This window comes from Benincasa hispida, chromosome 6 (assembly GCF_027475165.1).
Source record: "Benincasa hispida cultivar pf3 chromosome 6, pf3_genome.v1.1, whole genome shotgun sequence".
In the NCBI taxonomy this organism is placed as follows: domain Eukaryota; kingdom Viridiplantae; phylum Streptophyta; class Magnoliopsida; order Cucurbitales; family Cucurbitaceae; genus Benincasa; species Benincasa hispida.
In genome coordinates this window covers 38,407,551-38,415,871 of record NC_143483.1, presented here as the reverse complement: position 1 = coordinate 38,415,871, position 8,321 = coordinate 38,407,551, and the positions used below count along the sequence as shown (strand labels likewise).

The 8,321-nt window shown below is 34.3% G+C and overlaps 1 protein-coding gene across 1 annotated transcript; it reads left to right on the top strand.

Moving 5' to 3' along the window:
- Positions 1-2,773: 2,773 nt before the first annotated feature.
- Positions 2,774-7,515, top strand: LOC120079430 (protein SUPPRESSOR OF MAX2 1-like). The gene is made up of 3 exons (XM_039033604.2): positions 2,774-4,886; positions 5,196-5,502; positions 5,609-7,515. The coding sequence occupies exons 1-3, from the start codon at positions 3,673-3,675 to the stop codon at positions 7,250-7,252; spliced, it is 3,165 nt and encodes a 1,054-aa protein (XP_038889532.1). The 5' UTR covers positions 2,774-3,672; the 3' UTR covers positions 7,253-7,515.
- Positions 7,516-8,321: the final 806 nt, after the last annotated feature.

The following is an 8,321-nucleotide window of genomic DNA, read 5'->3' as shown; positions in this document are numbered from 1 at the left end:
CATATTTATATATAACCTAAATATATTTTACATTGTACAAATTCATGTTCCAACTTTATATCATTATATAAACACAAGGTTATTAAAATTTCAAACTAAAATCCCACTTTATTAAATGTATCATAATTAATACCAGTATAATTTTCTATCTAATAAAATTCTTTTATAATAAAGTGGTACATGTAACATATTCTATTTATGAATAAACATGTAAAACTTTTTCATAAATCATATATGTTACTTTATTTTGTCTAATTGTCTACTTTCTTTTACTCGCCTTTTCTTTTAGTACAATAGGATTATGAAGATTCGAACTATAGATCTCTCGACCACTAATGCATTCAAATGTTAGTTAAGTTATGCTTACTTTGGCTCTTCTACTCAACTCTTCATAATACCAACAGATAAATATTAGTTCAATATGGATATACTATATCATCATTTAGTTATCGAAATAAAAACAATAAGGATTTGAGATTCGGTTTTTAGTTAAAAGATCAAATATATACACACATAACCCATGGAAATCAACAAATTGAATACATAAAAATAACACATTTTTCAAATAATAGAATTAATTAGAAATTATTTGCTTTGTTTATTTTAAAAGAAAACCCAAAAATTAAATTTAAGTTTTCTAGTATAGTTCAAACCTTAAAACTCGTCCTAGCCATTACTATAAGCTTAAGTTTGTTGGTTGATTGCATTGTGGTATATGACTAAGTAAAAAAAAAGCATTAAGAAAGAAATACGGTGATTTTTGTTTTGCTTTGTGTTTTTTCTAGTAGAAGATAATTTAAAGTTGTTATGTGAGGTTTAATTAAAAAAAAAATACTATTTGAAACAAAGTTGAAATCAAAGAGATTGAAATGAAACTTTTGAGCCAACGTGAACATATAATTCAACTAAAGATGTATTCTTTTGACCAAAATGTTAGATGTTTAATTTGAATCTCCACCCTTCACATTGTTGAAAAAAAACAATAATAAAAACTTTTAAAATAATAGTGACCCGATTGAAACTAGAAACTAAATTTATAAGTCAACCTAAAAAATGAACTAATTGGATCAAGAAAATAGTGTTGAGATGTGTAGAGCTCTTTTCGCATTTTTAGGCCGTGAAAAGCAATACAATGTATACTATATTGGCAGTTATTCCAAGTCGAGGGGTTTATTTGATTGTTATATCATAAACTATCAAATGTAATGCCTTGAAAATGTGAGGATTTTCTAATCTCTATTATAGTAGAACACGTAGTTCTAAGTTTGAGGTGAATTAGTATATTTATTATATATTTTTATGACTTATTATCGTGATTTACTGACTTGATTACTTTGCTTGTAGTTTGGTTCTTAGAAGTATGACTAAAGTTCCACATTCATTAGATAAGGAAAAAATCGTAGGCGTATAAGTAAGGGACAATATATTATTAATATATATGAGACCTTTTGGAGTGAAATTAAAAGCAAACTCCTGAAAGATTATGTCCAAAGTAGTCAATATCATACCATTTCGTAGAGATTTATTGTGATTTCATCATCCCTAACATTGAATATCTTTTTCATTTTTATTGCATATCAGTGTGTTATTCTATGAAAGACGTCATAAATATAACTACTTCCTAATAATCATGAAATTGATCCTATTCAAAATTTATTTTTAACACTCATAAAATAAATATTTAAAATACCTTTTGAAATTTTCTTTTTAAGTATCCGAAAAATATAAAACTAACCATAGTTAAATGTATCTTTAGTTACATCTATGTTTGTACAATCGATTACAATAGTAATAAAAAATAAAATATCTTTATTTTTTTCAAATAAAATTATCAATTTAATCGTAACGATCAGCGAAACGAGATAGAATGAGAGAGGTGGGGAGATTTAATTGTAAGGAAAAAAAAAGGGTAAGGGAAAAATTTAAAAGTTAGAGAGAGAGATAATAATATGATTAAGAGAGAGAAAAGAGGAAGTTAAAAAGACAGTGCAAAGTATGAAAAGGCGAAACCCGTGCATTGCCTTTGCAGCGATTGCGTGTGAAAAGCTGAAATTTGGTGCACAAAAAAAAAAAAAAAAGGTTTTTGTTTTAAACCCAAATTTTAGCGCGTGTATCCACGCTAACTGACTCCAAATGAAACTCAAAACCCCTAAAAAGGCGCGTGAGATTAGGTTCTAATTATTATTTTATTGAAAAACTATTTCATTAATTTAGTAAAATTTCATATAGATTATGAAATTTTACTATATTTAATATTATATTTTTATTTATTAATTTTTTAATTTAATTTTAATGTAGTTTCTAAATTCTAAAAGGTTACCCTTTTATCTTTTAAGATTTTAAATTTATTTTAAATTAGTTCCGTCTTTAATATGTAAGATTTATATTGGTAGATTTTAATTTTTACTAGATATTTATTTTCAGTCTTTGGTGTTAGTATTTATAAATTAATTAAAAATATTTTTAAATTAATTTTAATAATTATAAAAATATAGTAAAATTAATTAATAAATATCAACATTAAAGAATAAAAGTGAATGTTTAGTAAAAAATCAAGTTTATAAATATAAATCTTCAAATTAAGAGACAAAATGAAAATAAAATTCAACTTTATTAAAATCAAATTTAAAATTTAAAAAGATGATAATTGTAAATTTAAAAACTAAATAAAAATGAAAATGAAAATAGAAGGATAAAAAATATTTTGTTCACAATAAAATTATAAAGAGTCAAATCCAATAAAGTCCTAAAAAAAAAAAAAAAAAAAGCCTTAATCCCCATTTTCTCTCTCTAAAAAAGGCAGTATCTGACCCCTTCTCTTTCTCTCTCCATTATCTCTAATATATTGAGACAAAACTGGTTTAAAAAAGCTTCTTCCTTTACATTCAAGAATATATTTTTCATTTTTTCATTTTTTTTTTCATTTTTGATTTATTTTTAGTTATTAATCTTCTTCTTTTTTTTTTAATGACACCAAAAGAAGAGCTCTTTTACTCTGCCCAAAAAGCATTTTCCAGAAATCCTTGCAACTGATTATATAGTACTTTCAATTCCTTCATTTTCCAGAAATTCTTTCCTTTTTTTCTCAAATTTTTACTCACTTGCCTCTGTTTTATTCAGATTTGTAAAATCATATTTCAAAAGATGAAACTCATGAGACCCCTTTTTTCTTCTTCTTCTTCTTCTTCTACTTCTTCTTCTTCTTCACATTTCTGTTCCTTAATTTCTTTTACTATTTCCAATTATTACTCAGGAAATTTTGTCTAGGATATTTTGGGTTATTCTTCCAGATGGATGCTGATAAAAAAGTTGTAGAGAGAGAGAGATTAAAAGAAAATAAAAAGGAAACAGATAGATGTTCTTGTGAATCAGGGGATCTTTTCTTTCTTTCTCTCTGTTGAATTCTGACTTTGCTTCCCCCTTTGCTTTTTCTTTCTTCTTCTTACACTTGGTTCTGATTCTAAATGGATACTCTCATGGATTGATCTTTATAATTTCATAAATCCTTTAAGCTTCTTAATTTTATTTTTCCCTTCTTGGGTATGGGAATTTCTTAATTTCATCTGCTCATTGACCTTCTTCATCTGGGTTTTTCATCTTTAATCTTTGATTTCTTTCATTCCTTTGGTTTTTGAGCAAATTTCGGAACTGGGTTTTGTTTTGTTTCTATAAATGAGAGCTGGGTTAAGTACGATTCAGCAGACTCTTACGCCGGAGGCGGCGAGTGTGCTGAATCATTCCATAGCTGAAGCCGGTCGCCGGAACCATGGCCAAACGACGCCGCTTCATGTGGCTGCAACGCTTCTCTCTTCACCGAGTGGGTTTCTCAGGCAAGCTTGTATCAAATCCCACCCAAATTCCTCGCATCCCCTTCAGTGCCGAGCTCTTGAGCTCTGTTTTAGCGTTGCCCTTGAGCGGCTTCCGACAGCTCAAAACGCTAGTCCCGGCGCTGAGCCGCCCATTTCCAACGCGCTTATGGCTGCCCTTAAGCGCGCCCAAGCTCACCAGCGCCGTGGCTGTCCGGAGCAACAGCAACAGCCGCTCTTAGCCGTCAAAGTTGAGCTCGAACAGTTAATTATCTCGATTCTTGATGACCCAAGTGTGAGCCGTGTTATGAGGGAGGCTAGTTTTTCTAGCCCCGCTGTTAAGGCCACCATTGAACAATCCATGAATTCACCGGCCCCGGCAAGTTCTTCGCCGATTGGGGGATTGGGGTTTCGACCTTCTCCGGTAGGACCGCCGAGGAATTTGTACTTAAATCCACGGCTGCAACAGCAGGGGAGCGTCGCCCCACCGGTGCAGCAGAGGGGGGAGGAAGTCCGGAAGGTGTTTGATATATTGCTCCGATCAAAGAAGAGGAATCCGGTGCTCGTGGGGGAGTCGGAGCCGGAGGCCGTGGTGAAGGAATTGTTGAGGAGAATTGAGAATAGAGAATTGGGGGATGGGACACTTGGTAATGTTCAGATAATTCATTTGGAGAAGGAGATCTGTTCTTCTGATAGGTTGCAGATTGCTGGTAGGCTTAAGGAATTGGGAGATTTCGTGGAGAGTAGAATGGAGAATTTAAATGGTGGTGGAGGGGTTATTCTTGATATGGGGGATTTGAAATGGCTGGTTCAGCAGCCACCTGCAACCGGGGGTGGTTCGGGGTCGGGTGCGGTGCAGCAGCAGGTTGTTTCGGAAGGTGGGCGTGCTGCAGTGACGGAGATGGGGAAGCTTCTTGCCAAGTATGGCAATGGTAGCGGTAGTCGGCTTTGGTTGATTGGTACTGCGACTTGTGAGACATATTTAAGGTGTCAAGTCTATCACCCTTCCATGGAGAATGATTGGGACTTGCAGGCTGTGCCCATTGCTGCCCGAGCACCTCTTACCGGATTGTTTCCGAGGTATTGTTCACAGTCTTTGATCCATTTCGACCTGTTAACGAATAGCTTATTCAAGTTTTGCCAATGTTTTTTTGTAGCTTTGAATTATTTAGCTGTGGTAGTAGTTTGCATCTGATTTGATTAAGTGGTTAGGAGTTGACCGATATGATTCGAATTGCCAAATTAGATGAAATTTTGATTCTCAATCTAATTAGAAAGATACTTCTTCATTTCTCAGATTCAACTTGAGTTTAGAACAGCTGAAGTTCTCAAATTCTGTCGTTGGTTTATATTGAATTCTTCAAACTTAATCTGTGTCCTGTTTATTAGGCTTGGTACCACTGGGATTCTTAATAGTCCGATTGAATCATTATCCTCGATCAAGGGATTTCCGACAGTCACCACCATTCCGATGCGACCAGTGATGCATGAGAACCTGGATTCTTCTCAGAAAACAAGTTGTTGCTCTCAATGTATGCAAAATTATGAACGGGAACTGGAAAAATTTGTGGCCAATGAGCTGGACAAACCATCTTCTGTACCTAAAACGGAAGGAGCCAAAGCATCCACTCTCCCTCCGTGGCTGCAGAATGCAAAGGCCCAAGATGAAGATGCAAAGAAACCCGAAACAACCGATGTAAGTTCTACTACGATTCTTGTTTTAATCATTTTCATTTCTCTTTTTTATTGTAATCATTATTGGTAATCTGCATTTGTTAAATGAGCAATCTTTCCTGTTTCAGAATTTGGATAAAGAACTGATGCGAAAGCAAAAGACTCAAGAACTACAGAAGAAATGGCACGATATATGCTTTCGTCTTCATCCTAATTTCCATAATCTGAACAAGTTTGGTTCAGAGAGAACTGTACCGGTGTCTCTTCCTTTAACAGGTTTGTACGGTCCGAACTTGCTCGGGCATCAACCTTCCCAACCAAAGTTACAATTGAATAAAGGATTTGGTGAAACCCTGCAACTGAAAACAAATCCACTTCTGGCTAGTAAACCATCTGAAAAAGTTGTATCGATTTTGCGACCGAATAGCCCTGTAAGGACAGAGTTGGCTCTTGGACGAAAGAATGTTGGTGAAATCTTGGCTGAGGAAACACACAAAGAGCGTGTGAAGGACTTTCTGGGTTGCATATCTTCTGAACCCGAGAACAAAGTCTGCGAACTACGGAGTAGTAAATTTGTCAATACATCGGATATTGACTCGTACAAGAGGCTTTTTAAAGGTATACTGGAGAAGGTATGGTGGCAGCAAGAAGCAGCATCTGCTTTGGCTACAAGTGTGACTCAGTTCAAATTGGGAAATGGAAAACGACGAGGTACGGTTCCGAAAGGAGACATGTGGCTCTTGTTCTTGGGTCCCGACCGAGTTGGAAAGAAGAAGATGGCAACTGCTCTTGCAGAGCTGGTATCTGGGTCCAATCCTGTAACCATTTGTCTTGGCTCAAAACGCAGTGATGGAGAATCAGATATCAGTATCCGTGGTAGAACCGTGTTAGATAGAATTTTGGAGGCGGTTAGAAGAAATCGATTTTCTGTCATTGTGCTTGACGATTTCGATGAATCTGATCTGTTGGTCTGTGGAAGCATAAGAAGGGCCATGGAGAGAGGTCGGTTCACCGATTCTCACGGCCGTGAAATCAGTCTTGGTAATATCATCTTCATCCTTACAGCAACCTGGGTACCGGATGATATGAAACACTTGTCTAACGGGAATCAGCTCGAGGAAGAGAAATTTGCTAGTTTAGCAAGAAGAACTTGGCAGTTGAAACTATCCGTTAGTGAGCAGACAGTTAAACGTCGAGGCGAATGGACGCACGGTGAAGAACGGTGTTTGAAACCCAGAGTAGAAACTGGTTCAGCCATAGCATTTGATCTCAACGAATCTGCAGATGCAGAGGATGAGAAAACAGACGGATCATTGAATTCCAGTGACGTAACAACTGATCACGAAACCGAGCACGGCCTCAACACTCGACAATTATCATTCATGACTCATTCAGCATCACGAGAGATGTTCAATACAGTCGACGATGCAATCGTCTTCAAACCAGTGGACTTCTCTCCAATCAAGCACAACATCACAAGCTCCATCAACAAGAAGTTTTCATCCATTGTTGGAGAGAAGATTTCACTTGAATTACAGGAGAATGCTCTTGAGAAAATCACTAGTGGGGTATGGCTCGGGAACACGAACGTCGATGAATGGACCGAGAAGTATCTCGTTCCAAGCTTGAAAGAGCTCAAAGCTCGCCTTCCGACTGCCAATGCCTTTGAGTCCATGGTGGTTAAGCTGGAGTCCGACAGCGACTTGGGTTGCCGGAGCTCAGAAAGTCAGCTGCCTTGTAGCATCAAGGTGGTTGTGGGGGAAAAACTGTGAGATGTGCCGAGGTTCATAGCAGTTGGAATTTTGTAACTTTGTTGGATAGAGATGTAAATATGCTTGAATGGAAGGGTAAAATCGTAAAAGAAAGAAAAAAAAAGAAGTTAAAAGAGCCATATGAGGGAGCCTGAGAGGGCTTAGGCCAAGTTTACTTTTTTCTTTTTCCCAATATTTTTTCTTAAATTATTTGATTTCTTTATGTTTACTACCTCCAAATTTATAGGAATTAAAGAATTATAGATATTATTTTATTGAATTAATAAGGTGGGTGACGGTTAATAGTTTCCAATATAGCTCAAGTTTCTTATTTTTTTATGGGTTACAAAGTAAGGGTAAAGTTGTCATATTAGTTACGATTTCAAAATCAAATTTCTTTGATTTGATGGTCCATTTAGGTTTGCTTGGTAATTTTGTTTTTCGTTTTGTTTTTTAAAATTAAGCTCATTTCATTCCAATTTCTTTCAATAGTCTGCATCTTGAATTCTTAGTCAAATTCTAAAAACAATAACTATTTAGAAAATTATTTTTTTTATTTTTAAATTTTGGTTTGATTTTTTAAAACATTGGTGAAAAATAGATAACAAAAGAAGAAATTTGGAGAGAAAAATAGTGTCAATAGATTTAATTATCAAAAATAAAAACAAAAAACAAAAATGTTTTCAAATGGGTCGTAACTTTTCTTTATTTCTTTTCTAATCATATATTTTGATATAAGTAAAACTATACATTTAGCCTATGAATTTTGACCACTTATGGCTGTTTTTTACGAACATGAGGCTTAGAAAATTAAACATCTAATTTCTTGAATTAATTGTATATGTCTAAATTATATTTAAGCTGTGCATTTATGTCTATTTAATTTTTATAAGTGTAAGAAAATTGAATTACATTCATGAACTTTGATAATAAAATGTTGATATGACATATTTGCTTTAAAGGTGTGACATAACTATATATTAGATTAGAATATAGTTAATTAAACTCAACTTTTTAATTGCTTTAAAGGTAGATGTAGGTTGAAAAGCATCCTAATTATTAAAATATAAGAATTCTAAAGTGTTTAGTG

Excerpts from the sequence above, each read along its gene's own strand:
- LOC120079430 (XM_039033604.2), top strand. The coding sequence starts at position 3,673 with ATGAGAGCTGGGTTAAGTACGATTCAGCAGACTCTTACGCCGGAGGCG. Across the intron at positions 4,887-5,195 it reads CTTACCGGATTGTTTCCGAG|GCTTGGTACCACTGGGATTC; the intron begins GTATTGTTCACA and ends CCTGTTTATTAG. Across the intron at positions 5,503-5,608 it reads AGAAACCCGAAACAACCGAT|AATTTGGATAAAGAACTGAT; the intron begins GTAAGTTCTACT and ends TTCCTGTTTCAG.